The sequence below is a fragment of the Eleginops maclovinus genome, chromosome 11 (assembly GCF_036324505.1).
Source record: "Eleginops maclovinus isolate JMC-PN-2008 ecotype Puerto Natales chromosome 11, JC_Emac_rtc_rv5, whole genome shotgun sequence".
Taxonomy (NCBI): domain Eukaryota; kingdom Metazoa; phylum Chordata; class Actinopteri; order Perciformes; family Eleginopidae; genus Eleginops; species Eleginops maclovinus.
Window position 1 is genome coordinate 777,239 of NC_086359.1, and position 15,184 is coordinate 792,422.

Genomic DNA, 15,184 nt, shown 5'->3' on the forward strand with positions numbered 1-15,184 from the left:
TGATATTTAATGAATGTGTGTGTGTGTGTGTGTGTGTGTGTATTTATTCACAGCTGTGCTCTGTTTGTGTTGCTGTGTTTGATCACACACACTTACATGTTCAAACACGCCACAGTGCTTTGTCTCTGACACACACACACACACACACACACACACACACACACACACACACACACACACACACACACACACACACACACACTCTCTCTCTAATTAGAGCTGCAGATAAGGAGCGCGGGGCAGCAGCTCCTGAGGGGAGGTGAGTCTTACTTTCCTTAATCAGAATATTGCGTTAATTCTAATTAATTAATAAAGAATAAAAGCACACAGGTGATCTTTACCTTAATGCACTTCATTTTAATGCAATATTTAGGATTTCTTGGTTTATTATATTGTGTTTTAAATATGTAGAAAAGTGAATGAATATTCTGTAAAAGCTATTGTTGTTTCTTAACTAGAGAACAGGAATATTTAACACAATTCAAATCATACTCAGTGTCATTAAGGTCAAGGTTTGGCTTCAAGTTACATCACAAATGACAGGAAAATATACATAAATGTTAATATGAATTTTAAGAAAGGACAATAGTCTACTTTTCTTAATAAAACACACGTTTAGTCATTTTACCTTTCAATTGAACTGTTCTATATCTAATAAAACTGGCTATCCGTATTTATTTATTTCAGGATTAATTATTAAATATAATATATATATATATTATTATTTTAGGATTTATTGATTATTATTATTTTAGGATTTATTTCACGTTATTGATTATTGATTCATTCCAAGATGTATTTAATATTCCTATCTATTAAAAGTTGTATTTATTTCATATTGACTTCACTCACATTCCTCAGCATCCAGCAAAGAGAGGCACGAACAACACATCACTACAAAAGCTAATTAAGTTCAATTTGCCAGATATTTTGCAGCCTCGTCTCTAAATATAAATCTGAAGCCAGTTGATCCTCGGCCGCTGCTATTAAAAGCCGCTCCTCTGCAGTCCTGTATTGGGTTTCGTTCCTGCGGTTCTGACTGAATGAGCGCTGATCAATTATTTACAGACAGAGCTGAAGGTCGGAGGAACCCCGAGAGACCCTCGAGAAGAAACACCTCCGAGAAACAAACTGCAGTGAGGAAGAGGAGGAGGAGGAAGGTAGGTCTGAATTTACCACTCATCCTTTATTATTCAGTTTTATTGTGATGCAGGTTTTCCTACAGGACAGACAACCAATGAGGAGCAAACCCAGCAGAGAGGAGTCCACATTTTAGTAAACAAGTCCCCTCATATCCTCAGAAAACCGACCAGGGAGAGACAGCAGGTCTGACGGGACATCGGGACTTTGAAAAGGCAGACAAATGATGTTGTTATCGTTTAGGTCTACTGATTATCTGCTCAGGGTCTGGGTTTCTAAGTCTGGGTCCAGTTTCAGCCGTGTTGTGCCGGGATATTAAAGTCCAGAAGTACGGTGGAGACCAGTTTACGTATTGGGAATCTATAGGCTGAATCCTCTCTCTCGCATCATGTGTTACCACACCACACCATGCCTCTACATCTTTAGGACAACTGGGATGGATTTGATCCGTCATCCTGCTGACAGACATCAAACTACAGAGTCAGACAGGCACAGGAACATATCGCTCGTATCCGCCCGGTGATTTGGATCCACTCCAGATGTTAACACGTTCTTCATCAGATCACGGTACACCCTTCCACCAAATTTCATGACATTGAGTCCAGGACGTCAAACCAACCAACAGACAGGTAAAGGCACCAGTCTGGATCCACCTGTCTCACTTGTTTTCACGGCATTGAGTCCAGGACTTTCTCTGTATTCCTGCTGACGGACAATCAGGAAACAAACCAGAAGGACAATCAGAGACCCATCTCACAATAGTGATGAAGTATTATCAACCTGGGGAATTTCATGACGGTCAGTCCGGCTGACAGACAGACGAACGGACCAATCAGAAGCCTAGAATTCATTTGGAAAGCGCTGAAGGATTATGCGTGCATCAACCCCCTCGTTTCTGATCTGCTCTAAAGTTCTTCTTGAGGGAAAAACGCTGAACTTCCCATGACCGACGGCTGAAGCATGTCGAAGCAATTGACCTTTTTTGGATGGAGTTGAAAATGTTACCGGTACGGATCGGTTGGTGACAGTACTGTAAGAACGAGACGGTGACGGACTACATTCTTAACTCCAGGCTTAGAAACCATAGCCCACAAACCAATCCATGACGTCCAAGCGGCTTATATCTATTCCCTATGTGCTAATTAACCCCACAAAATCCACTGTCCAACACGACTCAGTTGGAGAGTGAAGCTGATTCCGGAATAGGAATATTCAACACCATTTAAATCATATTCAGTCATTAATGTCAAGATTTGGCTCCTAATGAAATCACAAATGAAACAAAATATAAATAAATGTTAATATAAATTTAAAAACAAGACCTTTGTTCGATACATACACTTTATTCACAAAAAGCACTTTTTTACTCTTGAATGAATTTCAATTGTTTACATTTTCAATAATTCTGAGTATTTTCTCTGTTCATTCATTTCATGATTTATTTAATGTCCTAATTTAATTATTTACTTCGGGATTAATTCCAGGATTTATTTCATATCCTTATTCATTGTTTTATTTATTTCATTTGGACTTCACTCACATTCCTTAGCATCCAGCAAAGAGATGCATATGATCAGGTGACCCAAGAATAAACCCCACACGATGTAGAAGGTGAAGTCCAGTATGACTCAGTTGGAGGGTGAGGCTGGTTCCAAACGGTGTGGTTCCTACTCTAAGTGACTTTAATAAACATGCATGACGTGTTTCCCTGTCTGTTGGAGGCCGTGTGTAAAGGATCATGCATCCTAAACAGGCTCTAATTTAACCTGGCTGCTTATAGAGGCCGAGCAGACATGAATGAGAGGTTTCCGGAAGGCCTGGTTAATGATTGAGCGACTAACGGAGTGAGACATGCTCTTCATCAGCAAAACGCCGGCGGGACATACTGAACAAGGTTTTCCAAACTAATGACCGCTGGGCTTTTCTTTCCTCAGAGACGCTCGGAACATGGGTCGGTCGACGAGGACAGCCGGAGATCGATGAGAGGACGGACGCAGGAAGAGACGAGATGACGCCACAGGTACCGGACACTTTGAAGATGTCTGTTCCTCGTTTAAACGCTGTCTGAAGGCTCCGGAACACAGGAGATGTAAACTCCATATGCTTGCCCTTAACGACCTTTACGAGACAAACCTGGACCTCCCTCTCAGATTAAAGAGGCTAATGAACCTGAAATGGAACTTGTGATTTAATCCCGACTATCTGTATCCTCAGAGGAAGCTCCCAGAGGAACCGGTCCAGTAACCTTCATCATGGGATTGAGCCAGATCTCCAACGTCACTCCGGACGGCGGCTTGTTGGCGGTCGAGGCAGCGATCAACCATCCGAACACCTCCGCCCCCCCACCGCCGTCCTGCAGCATTGACGAGTCCTACAAGTACGTGTTCCTGCCGGTGTGCTACTCGCTGACCTTCGTCTTCAGCCTCAGCCTGAACTCCGTGGTGCTGCTGCGGTCCTGCGGCGGTGGCGGCGGGCGGCGCTGGAACACGTCTCTGATCTACATGGTGAACCTGGCCACCACCGACCTGATGTACGGCCTGTCGCTGCCCTTCCTGGTGGCCAGTTACGTCCTGAGGGACCGCTGGGTGTTCGGAGACTTCATGTGCCGCCTCGTTCGCTTCCTGTTCTACTTCAACCTGTACTGCTCCATCTTCTTCCTCACCTGCATCTCCGTGCACAGGTAGCTTTGACATTTATTGTGTTTACCTTCTTTGATGAGTTGATCAAATCTCCAAAGTACATTTTCTGCATAAAAACTAAAACATTAAAGAACACTGCGAGCCAAACACAATGTTTCTCAGACTTGTTTAAGACTTTCCCCCCGGTCCTCAGGTACCTGGGGATCTGCCACCCGATGCGGACCATCACTCTGGAGAGTAAGCGTGTGGTGAAGGCAACCTGTGCACTGGTGTGGGTCGTGGTATTCATCCTCACCTGCCCCATCTTCAGGTTCGCCCAGACCGGGTACGTGAGGCGTGGCGGCGGCGGGTCGAGGGAAGACTGGAACATGACTGGAGATCCCCCGGGAGACGAGGGCGGCTACACCAACTGCTGGGATGACGCCATCGACAAAGAGTTCGCCGACTACGTTCCGTACGGCATCGTGCTCCACCTGCTGGGCTTCTTCCTGCCCTTCGTCATCATCGCCTGGTGCTACTCGCAGGTGGTCCGGACCATCTTCCAGACGCTGCGCTCGCCGCCCGGTTCCATGCAGGGCGGCGAAGACGACGGGGCGACAGAGGGCGAGCGCGAGAGGACGTCCGTGTCCATTTCCGGGTCGCAGTACTCGCACTACATCCGGCGTCGGAGGAAATCCATCAAAACCATCATCACCATCACGCTGCTGTTCGCGCTGTGCTTCCTGCCGTTCCACCTGACGCGGACGCTGTTCCTGCTGCTGCGGCGGCGCGGCGGCTGCACGCTGATGAAGACGGTCTCCATCTGCTACAAGGTGACGCGCCCGCTGGCGTCCTGCAACGCCTGGCTCAACGCGCTGCTCTACTTCCTGACGGGGGACAAGGGCGCCCCCTGCTGCTGGCCAGCGGAGCGAGCCGAGCGCCGGGACCATCGAGGCGGCGCCACCTGGTGGCCGCTGAAGATCCTGAAGAAAGAGGGCGGCGGGGGGGAGGACGACGTGGAGGCGGGGGAGAAGGAGGAGCGGGTCGTGCACATGGAGAACGAGTCCAAGTCCTCCAGAATAATTTTCTAGAGACTTGAAACCGCCGTGATACAAGGGGGGGGGGTGGGGGGGGGGGGGGGGGGGTATTTTTAATGCTTCTACTTTGAAAACGTGAGAATGTTAATCCCTGTTTAAATCTCAGAGTTCCCTCTGAATCACTAAATGATGAATAATAATTTGATTTAGTTATTGAAACCCTTAAAGACCCTTCAGGTCTTAAAGCTGCTGAGTCATATATCGCTCCTCCAACAACAAATAGATCCAGAGCTCCGGTTCCTTTACTTCCTCTCCAGAAAAAAGGAGAGTAAAGAAAGGATCAGAAATCTCAGTCTCAGTGTCAGCCTGCTGCCTGCCACTCGTCCCCCGCAGACCCACCGGACATCCATCCCCTATTTGTTCTCTGTAAGCTGTCTCTGCCGTCTGACCAGACACCTGACCCCATCTCCATATCTCTGGACTCAGTAAACCCTTTCAGACCCACAGAGAGATTGTTTCCTGGCAGCACTTTAACGTTTTGGTTTGAGGGCGCACGCCCCCAGAGAGAGGGAGCAGAGACCCTGATACCTTTAGACTAAAGCCCGGTTATCAATAAGAAGAAATAGAGAAATTCTGTTTTTGGGGGCACAAATCATTATTAGGTGTTTTATAAATGTTCAATTAATCAATTAAGGCTCTGCAGGAATGTAATGCACCTGTTAAAGGGGGATGCTCACCTTGACCCTGAGCCGTGTTGGCAGACCTGCAGTGACTCAGCGTTACATGATATAATAATAGTTTTAAGTAAATGTTGTGTAAAGCTTCCTGTCTCTGAACTCAGGTCGTGTTTCTGTGTGTATTTCTATGTTGAATGTGAATTAAAGTTGTTGACCTCAGCTCTCTGGTTCATGGTTAACGTGAGGATCCGGCCCGCCTCGTGAATCATTCATTTCTATAACATTTACTGCAGGATATTTCCTCCCCAAAACCCAGACCACTGATGCAAAAACATACATTAGTAATACAAAAACAGGTCTTGTATTGCAGGAAATGGATGTGGGAATATACTTTTTTAATTGGCCTAAAACTAAATATATGACCCAAACAGTTTAAACATTTATGTAAAATAAGATGTAATATGGCAAAAAAGCTATGAAATGAACCCTGAAATATACACATGAATACACTCAAGATGGTTTAATACAATGAGAACATTAGTTGTTGATTACTCTTAAAGGGTCAGGGTCGTTCATTTTGATTTTACATTCACTCATAACATGTTAAAATCAGAATCATTTATTTACTATTTAAACTGTTTTGACTTTATTATTGATTCATATTTAATAAAACCCCCCAAAATAAATAAATAACGTCCTTAATAAGAATTTATTTAAATCTAACATCTTAAATTCAATGTTAGAGTTTGCCTTAATTATGAACACAGTTGATTGGGTTTGAATCAGGTTGACTGCTGATTGGATGGCAGTAAAACAATTCATAACAAAGGCATTTATTCAATTAAGCGTCAGCGATCATTCCATAAGAAAGTTTCACAACATCTTAGAAAAGTTCAGTAGAAAATTAAAAGTGAAGGTCTTTAAAAAACACAGTAAGAGAGATGTGGCCGTGATGCAGTGAGGCATCATGGGAGTTGTAGTCTTCATGGCTGAGCAACCAAAGTGCATTAGTGACTTTACGTCATCAAATTCTATGATGGAGCTAATTGTGATAAAAAATATCAAGATACTTAATTAGTCAAATATTTTGTCTAAATCAAAAATAACGACTCAAATTCCTGTTCTTTTAAAGTGAGATTTCTTGACTTTACTTAATCAGTTATTTCTTGTAGTTTCAGAACTCATTTAATCACATTTCTGTTTTAGAATATTATATATAGCGTCTGCTTGTCTTCCATCTTTTCGCTTTTGAATTCCACTGTTACAGCAATAATGATTTCTGATGATTATACTTTAACTCAATTTGGGTTTTAGATGGAAATATCCAACAGATTTCTTTTTGATAATTAATTTTAGATTTTTAAATACTTCAAAATAATCAGACTTATTAGGAGACTTTTTCAGACTCCCAGCTGTTGTCTCTAATTATCGGTAGTTGAGACTCTGGTAGTTTTTGGATAATTATACCGTTAAAGACTTATTCAAATGTTACAGATTTCTACGGACTCATCACGAGTTTTTTAACACACTTTTTAAGATACTGTTTTAATCTTATCACATTTTTGGTTTTTCAATCCTTTAGGAAGTGCGCTGATACTTATAGTGTAGACGTTTCAAGACTTACTGCAATGTGAAAGATTTCCAAAACTTTAACAGATTTAAAGACTTATTAAGACTCCCAGAGGTCGTTGAGTCTCCGGTAGTTTTCAGATTTTTAATATTAATCTGTTATGTAATTATAATGTTGATATCTGTTTTGACCCCACTCAGCTAAGGTCACTGAACCCTGCCTCAGTTATTTTCTCCGTCAGTGTGCGAGCTCCCAGCGGTCGTCTGCGATCATGCGGTAGTTGAGTCTCCGGTAGTTCTGCGGGTGTTTTTGGCGCTGCCTCCACACCTCCTTGTACAGACTCTGTACGGCGGGCGGCAGCGGGGGGAAGCGAGCGGCGGCGGCGAGCATGGAGCAGTACTCCCACTGCTGCTGCTGCAGCACCATCAGGTGGCGCTGCTGGACGCCGCGCTGCTCCTTCTCCTGCAGCTCCTCCAGGTTTCAAGGTTTCAAGGTTTCAAGGCTTTATTTGTCATATGCACAGCAGATACAACGTATATGTTGGCAATGAAAATCTTATGTCGCGTGCTCCTCCAACAACTCAACATACATGGTGCAAATAACATAAATAAAATAGTGCAAAAAGAGAGAAGAATATTTACAATAACAACAATAAAGATTTGAGGATGTGAAATATATACATATGTGGAATACATTGAGAGTATTTAAATACTTTACACTGTTGAATGAGGAGGTATGGACAGATGCATATATTATGTATAGCAGATGTATATGGCAGATATGTACAATATATAGATATGTGTACTATAAACAGATATGTATGGCAGATGTGTATAATATATATGTATGTGTGTACTATAAACAGATGTGAGTAGACATTCACACAGCTCAGGAGTTCAGTAGTCTTATAGCCTGTGGTATAAAACTGTCTCTGAGTCTGGTGGTCTTGGTCCGGATGCTGCGGTACCGTCTGCCAGACGGCAGCAGACAGAACAGATTGTTGCTGGGGTGATGGGGGTCCTTTAATATCCTACCGGCCTTCTTCCTACACCGCTGGGTGTAGAGGTCCTCCATGGATGGCAGCTCCGTCCTGGTGATGTGCTGAGCAGTTTTCACCACCCTCTGTAGAGTCTTACGGTTGAGGGCGGTGCAACTGCCATACCAGGCGGTGATGCAGCCAGTCAGGATACTCTCGATGGTGCACCTGTAGAAGTTGCAGAGTATCCTGGAGTCCATGTTGAACTTCCGCAGCCTGCGGAGGAAGAAGAGCCGCTGTCGAGCCGTCTTGGATATGACCCTGGTGTGATGTGTCCATGTCAGGTCCTCACTGATGTTTACCCCGAGGAACCTGAAGCTGCTGACTCTCTCCACAGGAGTCCCGTCGATGGTGATGGGTGTGTGTGCCTCTCTCTGCCTCTTCCTGTAGTCCACAATCAGCTCCTTTGTTTTGCTGACGTTGAGATGGAGGTTGTTGTCCTGGCACCAAGATGTCAGGGCTCTGACCTCCTCTCTGTACGCCGTCTCGTCGCCGTCTGTGATCAGGCCGATGACGGTCGTGTCGTCAGCAAACTTGATGATGGTGTTGGAGCTGTGTGTGGCCACGCAGTCATGCGTGAACAGGGAGTAGAGGAGAGGGCTGAGCACACAGCCCTGAGGGGCTCCGGTGTTGAGGGTCAAGGTGGAGGATGTGATGTTCCCCATCCGCACTGCCTGGGATCTGCCCGTCAGGAAGCTCATGATCCAGTCACAGAGGGCGCTGTTGAGCCCAAGGTCCCTGAGCTTAATGATGAGCTTGGAGGGCACAATGGTGTTGAATGCTGAACTGTAGTCAATGAACAGCATTCTCACATAAGTGTTCCTCTGGTCCAGGTGGGAGAGGGCAGTGTGGAGGGTGAGGGAGATGGCATCATCCGTGGACCTGTTTGCTCTGTAGGCAAACTGCATGGGGTCCAGTGAGCCAACACCTCCTGCTCCATCTGCTCTGCCGGCGGTAACGGGACGGAACCATCCAGCACCGCCAGAGCGAACTGCACCTGAACGCACCATTGATATTAATATGGAATAACTGAAACAACCTCTGGGGATCAAATGAGGCTTCACTTAAAACACTTTCCAAGACTGCTTTAGACTTATTACCACCTCTTAAGACTTATTACCACCTCTTTACCACCTCTTTAGACTTATTACCACCTCTTAAGACTTATTACCACCTCTTTAGACTTATTACCACCTCTTTACACTTATTACCACCTCTTAAGACTTATTACCACCTCTTTAGACTTATTACCACCTCTTTACCACCTCTTTAGACTTATTACCACCTCTTAAGACTTATTACCACCTCTTTACACTTATTACCACCTGTTTAGACTTATTACCACCTCTTTAGACTTATTACCACCTCTTTAGACTTATTACCACCTCTTTAGACTTATTACCACCTCTTTAGACTTTCTCAGACAGTTTGAGATCTTGAAAGACTTATGAAATAATTCTCAGGTGTCTTTTAACTCCCGTTGTCGGGGTTGGTGTACCTGGCAGTGGAAGTTGGGGAAGGGGCAGATGAGTTTGCACATGCCGATGAAGAAGAGCGAGGGGAAGTTGGGGGGCATCATGTGGCGGTACAGGGGGGCCAGCAGCTGGTCCTGGAGCTGCAGCTTCAGCTGAGCGGCGTCCAGGAATGGGAAGCTGAAAACGTAGCCGGTGCAGAACAGCAGGACGTCTGCGGGGCAGGAGGAGCCGTCCTGCAGCAGGAAGTGTCTTTGTTAAAGTTCAGTACCTTTAAGAGACTGATGGAAACGTCTTCAGATCTTTTAGGACATAGAAATACGTTTAAAGACTTTTGAAGGTTCGCTGAAGATCTATTAGGACTTTTTTAGACCGTTTAATCTTTTTTTTTTAGACTAATTAAGCTATATAAAGACTTTTCTAGATTATCTAAGACTTCTTCTGGGTCAGAGTAAGTGCAGATTGCTGCTGCTGACCTGGAAGCGAATGCTGCCGTCTCTCTCCACCGCCTCCACTAAACTGGCCTCCTGGATCCCGTCAGGAAGAGGGAAGCTGAGCGGAGGGCCGGAGTAACTCAGTCTAACCTGAACACAGAGAAACACCTTGATGAACTGGACATGTGTGCATCATGTTAGCACCTGAGTTAGCTGCCTTCGTTTTCTCCACATGAATCCACTAAACTCTGAACTTTTTCATCTGAACTCAATGTGTTTTTGTTACCTGGGCGCCAACTTTAGCCAGCTCCACAGAGATATCCAGTCCTGAAGCCTTGGCTCCCATAACGACCACGGTATTCCCCGAGAACGAGTCTGCACACCTGTACGAGTGACTGTGGAGCACCTGTCCTGCTCACAGAGAGAGCGTTAGCATAGCTTAGCACAGAGGCTGGAAGCATGGGGAGATAGCTAGCATAGCTTAGCACAGAGGCTGGAAGCATGGGGAAACTGTTAGCATAGCTTAGCACAGAAGCTGGAAGCATGGGGAGATAGCTAGCATAGCTTAGCACAGAGGCTGGAAGCATGGGGAAACTGTTAGCATAGCTTAGCACAAAGGCTGGAAGCATGGGGAGATAGCTAGTATAGCTTAGCACAGGGGCTGGAAGCATGGGGAGATAGCTAGCATAGCTTAGCACAGAGGCTGGAAGCATGGGGAGATAGCTAGCATAGCTTAGCACAGAGGCTGGAAGCATCGGGAGATAGCTAGCATAGCTTAGCACAGAGGCTGGAAGCATGGGGAAACTGTTAGCTAGCTTAGCACAGAGGCTGGAAGCATGGGGAGATAGCTAGCATAGCTTAGCACAGGGGCTGGAAGCATGGGGAGATAGCTAGCATAGCTTAGCACAGAGGCTGGAAGCATGGGGAAACTGTTAGCATAGCTTAGCACAGAAGCTGGAAGCATGGGGTGATAGCTAGCATAGCTTAGCACAGAGGCTGGAAACATGGGGAAACTGTTAGCATAGCTTAGCACAGAGGCTGGAAGCATGGGGAGATAGCTAGCAAAGCTTAGCACAGGGGCTGGAAGCATGGGGTGATAGCTAGCATAGCTTAGCACAGAGGCTGGAAACATGGGGCAACTGTTAGCATAGCTTAGCACAGAGGCTGGAAGCATGGGGAGATAGCTAGCATAGCTTAGCACAGGGGCTGGAAGCATGGGGAGATAGCTAGCATAGCTTAGCACAGAGGCTGGAAGCATGGGGAGATAGCTAGCATAGCTTAGCACAGAGGCTGGAAGCATGGGGAGATAGCTAGCATAGCTTAGCACAGAGGCTGGAAGCATGGGGAAACTGTTAGCATAGCTTAGCACAGAGGCTGGAAGCATGGGGAGATAGCTAGCATAGCTCCTTCAAAAATACTCATCAGAAAAGTTGTATTTTTATAAATTAGTTTAATTTGAGATACTTTATTGAACCCACATTGGAAGATGATTAATTAGCAGGTTAATAAGGAAATACACGTCAGTTAAAATAAAATAATAACTAAAACATGATTTAAACTCTACCTGTTGTGTTTGGGCTTAATCTAGTAAATACATTTAGATTTACAAAAACAGATTTATTCATTTACCTTTAAAGTTCTCTATCCCCGGTACGGTCGGGATGTTTGGAACAGAGTAATGCCTGAAAAACAAACAAAAACTAAAGTTAAAAAACAAAAAAACACATTTAAATGTTAAAATGCTGATCTTTGGTGACACCAAGGGGCCGCGGGAGGGAAAGACCGTTCACTTTTAACCAAAAATATAGTAATAAGTTCAATAAATCCATAAGAAAAAGGCAGAAATTAACTCAACTTTAAATCATAATGATAACTACCAAATATTCATTATTTTACACATTTTACCCTTTAAATGTTTGTTTGTACAGTATTATGCCACAGTCATTCTATATACTGTATATACATAGAAATGAAGCCAGAAAAGCCCGAGGCGATGCACGGGGGTTAGATGCAGATTTCATTACGTCTCACCCGGAGCAGACGAAGACCGAGTCGAAGGTTTCTGTTTTCTGAAGACCGGACGAGTCACAGGACGTCACTTCCCAGGTTGTCTCCTCCTTGTTGTCATCCGCCGCCAAAACCAGCGGCGCCACCTTCTCCACCACCGTGTTGAACTGACGAAAACCGAGAGGAGGATCAACCTTGAAACCTTGAAACCTTGAAACCCGAGGCTCACAGAGCTGAGGTGTTTCTCTGCTGGTCCCTGAAGGCAGCATCTCCCCGTACCAATGGGATTCCTCCATTTGATTTTGGATTATGTCAGAAAGTAATCTCAACGTTTATGATAATCACCTCCACATATTAACACCATAATGCTGACTCATGTTGGGGTTTCAGGACTCATAACACTACCTGAAGCCTCAGTATCCAGTTCTCAGGATGGCTGAGTTTAGTAGTGTAATCCTAATTTAAAATTAAATACTGACAGGTTTTTTGGGGATTTATTTTGGGGTTTTGGATGGTATGGACTCACGCGGATGTGAGGCCGGATGCCGTGGCTCTGGCAGTATTTCTCCAGGTATTTCTGGACCTCGTGGTGCGGCAGGAAGCTGCAGAGCTCCGAGTCGAAGGGGAAATCAGGAAACATCATCACCTCTTTGGGCAGGTTGGTCCTGCGGGAGGAGATGGAAATTTAAAACAGGACTGGGAGTGTTTGAAGGAGTATCCAGATACTTTACTGAAGCTGAAGTACTAATTCCACACCGTGGAAGTTACAGTGATGTGATTTGAACATGGTGTTCCTCAGGGGTGCTTCCTCGGCCCACTTTGGTTTTCTGTAAACACGACGGCAGTCACCTGAGGTCTCGGTACATGCTGCTGTGAACCGGCCTCCCGTCGTCGTACGTGATTCGCTCGTCGTAGCACCAGGTGCCTCCGATGTTATCGGTGAGCTCGAACACCACCGGGGGGGCGAAGCGTTTCCCCCGGGACAGGATGTGCCGGGCTGCACAGAGCCCCGCCGCCCCCCCACCGACCACCGCCACTCGCAGCATCCTCACCCTGAGGGAGGGGGGGCAGGGGTAAAAACTGTTGATCTGCACAATCTGTTTTCTATTTACAGCACCATGCACACTAAGGTAATACACCTGCTTCTGATCCTCAACATCACCTACGTGTTATTAATTCTACCTGTTGGGTTTGGGTTTACTCTGACAGCATATGTATATTTTGACTCATTAAATCACATGTTTTTAGTTACCTTCAAAGTTCTCTACGGTTGTGATGTTAGGAACAGAGTACTGCCTGAAAAACACAACAACACATTTAAACTGGAAAGGCAGAAGCTTGGTGACAGCTAGCAGCATCAGGAGGTACCTGCTTCCTCTTCACAGTGAGGAAGCAGCAAGCTGATTGGCCGATGCGGAGCGAAGAGCATGAGCTGGAGTGTATGGTTTGACAACTGTATGAACTTAACCCTGATTTATTAATTGACCATGACCTGTTTCATGAACTTTGCCATACTGCCTGTCTGACTTCAAGGAACAGCGAGACGTCCTCGAGGAATCTGAGAGATAAACAATACGACAATAAAGATAACCTGCCGCCCAGATAACAGATATTACTTCAGGTTTTATGATGGGATAAAGAGGCTGGAAGACTTTTGTAAGATGGCCAGGAATCTAATAACAGCTACGGCGAGCTAAAAAAACGGTTTCAGCAGATGATGTTTCATTTACTGATGGACCTGAAACACAAAACAAGTTGTTTCATTTACTGATGACCGATGGATACTTCATTTATCCCAAAACTGAGAAATGATTTTGTTCCAGCAGCTAAAAATATTTCAAAGATACAAATACAAATGAACACTAGTGGTAAGTATTCACAAAAGAAAACGCAAACACCTCCAGAGTGAGACAGTCTGCAGCCTCACGAGGCTACAGGAACACATAGAAATATACTGCAGACAGAAAAGGCACTGGATTTAATTTACGGTCCTGTCCTCCTTTTGGTTAGTCATATTTCTATAAATGTAGGCATTCATTAATGTGAGAAATCCTCAATACTACATCACGTTTTTATACAGTATGCTTCCCTTTGAATCCATTTAATTAGTTATCTAAATTATTTACTTTATTAAATGATTTGTTAAACTTCTTCAGAGGCCACAATCTTTCAACCCGTAACGTGAACAATTGATAAACAATATAAATACTAAACATAAATGGTAAATTAAAAAATAGACAATACAAACTATACATAGAAATGGTCTGATAACTGTATTAAAGGAAAACACATCCACGCTATCACTGATACATCTAGCATCTTTAGCAGGATCTTTTTAACTCATTCCCAAGGATTTAGTAAATCATTACATTTAATAATTCAATATTTTTTGTAATGTTAAGGCTTGATACTGCCAGCAAAATCATGCATATTTAAACACACATATTCACAGCCGTGTACTCCAGAACATACTGTGTTGAAGTCAGTTTGATGAAGAGTTCCAACAGACTGTAGGGGGTCTTCAGTTACTACATTAACGGGCTAACAGGATCAGCTAGACCCCTAAGGGGGCTACAAGCTAGTTATTAGGCTTTAAAGAGACACATTTACACAAGGCTCCAGTTCATCAGCAATAATGAGTAAGATAAGAGTTACCGTAGTGTCTCTCAGTGTCTGTCCGCTCCGGTGTCCCGATCTTCCGCTTCAGAAACCGGAGAAAACTGAGCTTTAAGAGTTCTGTCGGTGGGCACCTGTTAGCTCAATGAGACGATATAAGTTGTGACGCCAGACCTGTTTAAGTGAAGCCACAGGTGTAGTGAGACAAACGGTCACTTCCGGTCGCTGTTACACAACGAGCATCCGCCCCGCGTTTTTCAGAATAAAAGCGCTTCAAATTGTAAGAAAGTATTCCTACACTCTGGTACTTCTACTTTTACTCAAGTACAAGACCTGAGTACTTCTACTTTTACTCAAGTACAAGATCTGAGTACTTCTACTTTTACTCAAGTACAAGATCTGAGTACTTCTACATTACTCAAGTACAAGATCTGAGTACTTCTACTTTACTCAAGTACAAGACCTGAGTACTTCTACTTTACTCAAGTACTAGATCTGAGTACTTCTTTATCAATAAAGATCTGGTACTTTTTCCCTTTTCCAAATACAAAAACCATACTTCATTTCTCAAGTACTA

At 44.4% G+C, this 15,184-nt stretch overlaps 2 protein-coding genes across 5 annotated transcripts; one reads left to right on the forward strand and one right to left on the reverse strand.

Annotated features, from left to right (window-relative positions):
* Positions 1-123: 123 nt before the first annotated feature.
* On the forward strand, positions 124-4,849 carry LOC134871672 (P2Y purinoceptor 3). Of its 2 annotated transcripts, XM_063894482.1 has the most exons (5): positions 124-259; positions 1,069-1,160; positions 3,075-3,160; positions 3,355-3,820; positions 3,973-4,849. In XM_063894482.1, the coding sequence occupies exons 4-5, from the start codon at positions 3,393-3,395 to the stop codon at positions 4,847-4,849; spliced, it is 1,305 nt and encodes a 434-aa protein (XP_063750552.1). In that variant the 5' UTR covers positions 124-259; positions 1,069-1,160; positions 3,075-3,160; positions 3,355-3,392. The 2 variants fall into 2 exon arrangements, with proteins under 2 accessions (XP_063750552.1, XP_063750553.1); XM_063894483.1 differs by lacking the exon at positions 124-259 and having other exon boundaries at positions 861-1,160.
* A 1,128-nt stretch (positions 4,850-5,977) lies between these two features.
* Positions 5,978-14,834, reverse strand: LOC134872720 (uncharacterized). 3 transcript variants are annotated; one of them, XM_063896132.1, is made up of 11 exons: positions 14,647-14,834; positions 13,244-13,287; positions 12,841-13,044; positions 12,518-12,656; positions 12,016-12,158; positions 11,614-11,666; positions 10,271-10,395; positions 10,027-10,134; positions 9,577-9,786; positions 9,000-9,075; positions 5,978-7,515 (listed from the first exon to the last, which is right to left on the reverse strand). In XM_063896132.1, the coding sequence occupies exons 3-11, from the start codon at positions 13,035-13,037 to the stop codon at positions 7,280-7,282; spliced, it is 1,287 nt and encodes a 428-aa protein (XP_063752202.1). In that variant the 5' UTR covers positions 13,038-13,044; positions 13,244-13,287; positions 14,647-14,834; the 3' UTR covers positions 5,978-7,279. The 3 variants fall into 3 exon arrangements, with proteins under 3 accessions (XP_063752202.1, XP_063752203.1, XP_063752204.1); XM_063896133.1 differs by lacking the exon at positions 13,244-13,287 and having other exon boundaries at positions 14,647-14,798; XM_063896134.1 differs by lacking the exons at positions 13,244-13,287; positions 14,647-14,834 and having other exon boundaries at positions 12,748-12,879.
* Positions 14,835-15,184: the final 350 nt, after the last annotated feature.

Coding starts and splice junctions, on each gene's coding strand:
- LOC134871672 (XM_063894482.1), top strand. CDS start 3,393: ATGGGATTGAGCCAGATCTCCAACGTCACTCCGGACGGCGGCTTGTTG. Junction 3,821..3,972: donor ACCTGCATCTCCGTGCACAG/GTAGCTTTGACA, acceptor CCCGGTCCTCAG/GTACCTGGGGATCTGCCACC.
- LOC134872720 (XM_063896132.1), bottom strand. CDS start 13,037: ATGCTGCGAGTGGCGGTGGTCGGTGGGGGGGCGGCGGGGCTCTGTGCA. Junction 10,135..10,270: donor TGGCTAAAGTTGGCGCCCAG/GTAACAAAAACA, acceptor CTCTGTGTTCAG/GTTAGACTGAGTTACTCCGG. Junction 9,787..10,026: donor ACGGCAGCATTCGCTTCCAG/GTCAGCAGCAGC, acceptor TTCCTGCTGCAG/GACGGCTCCTCCTGCCCCGC.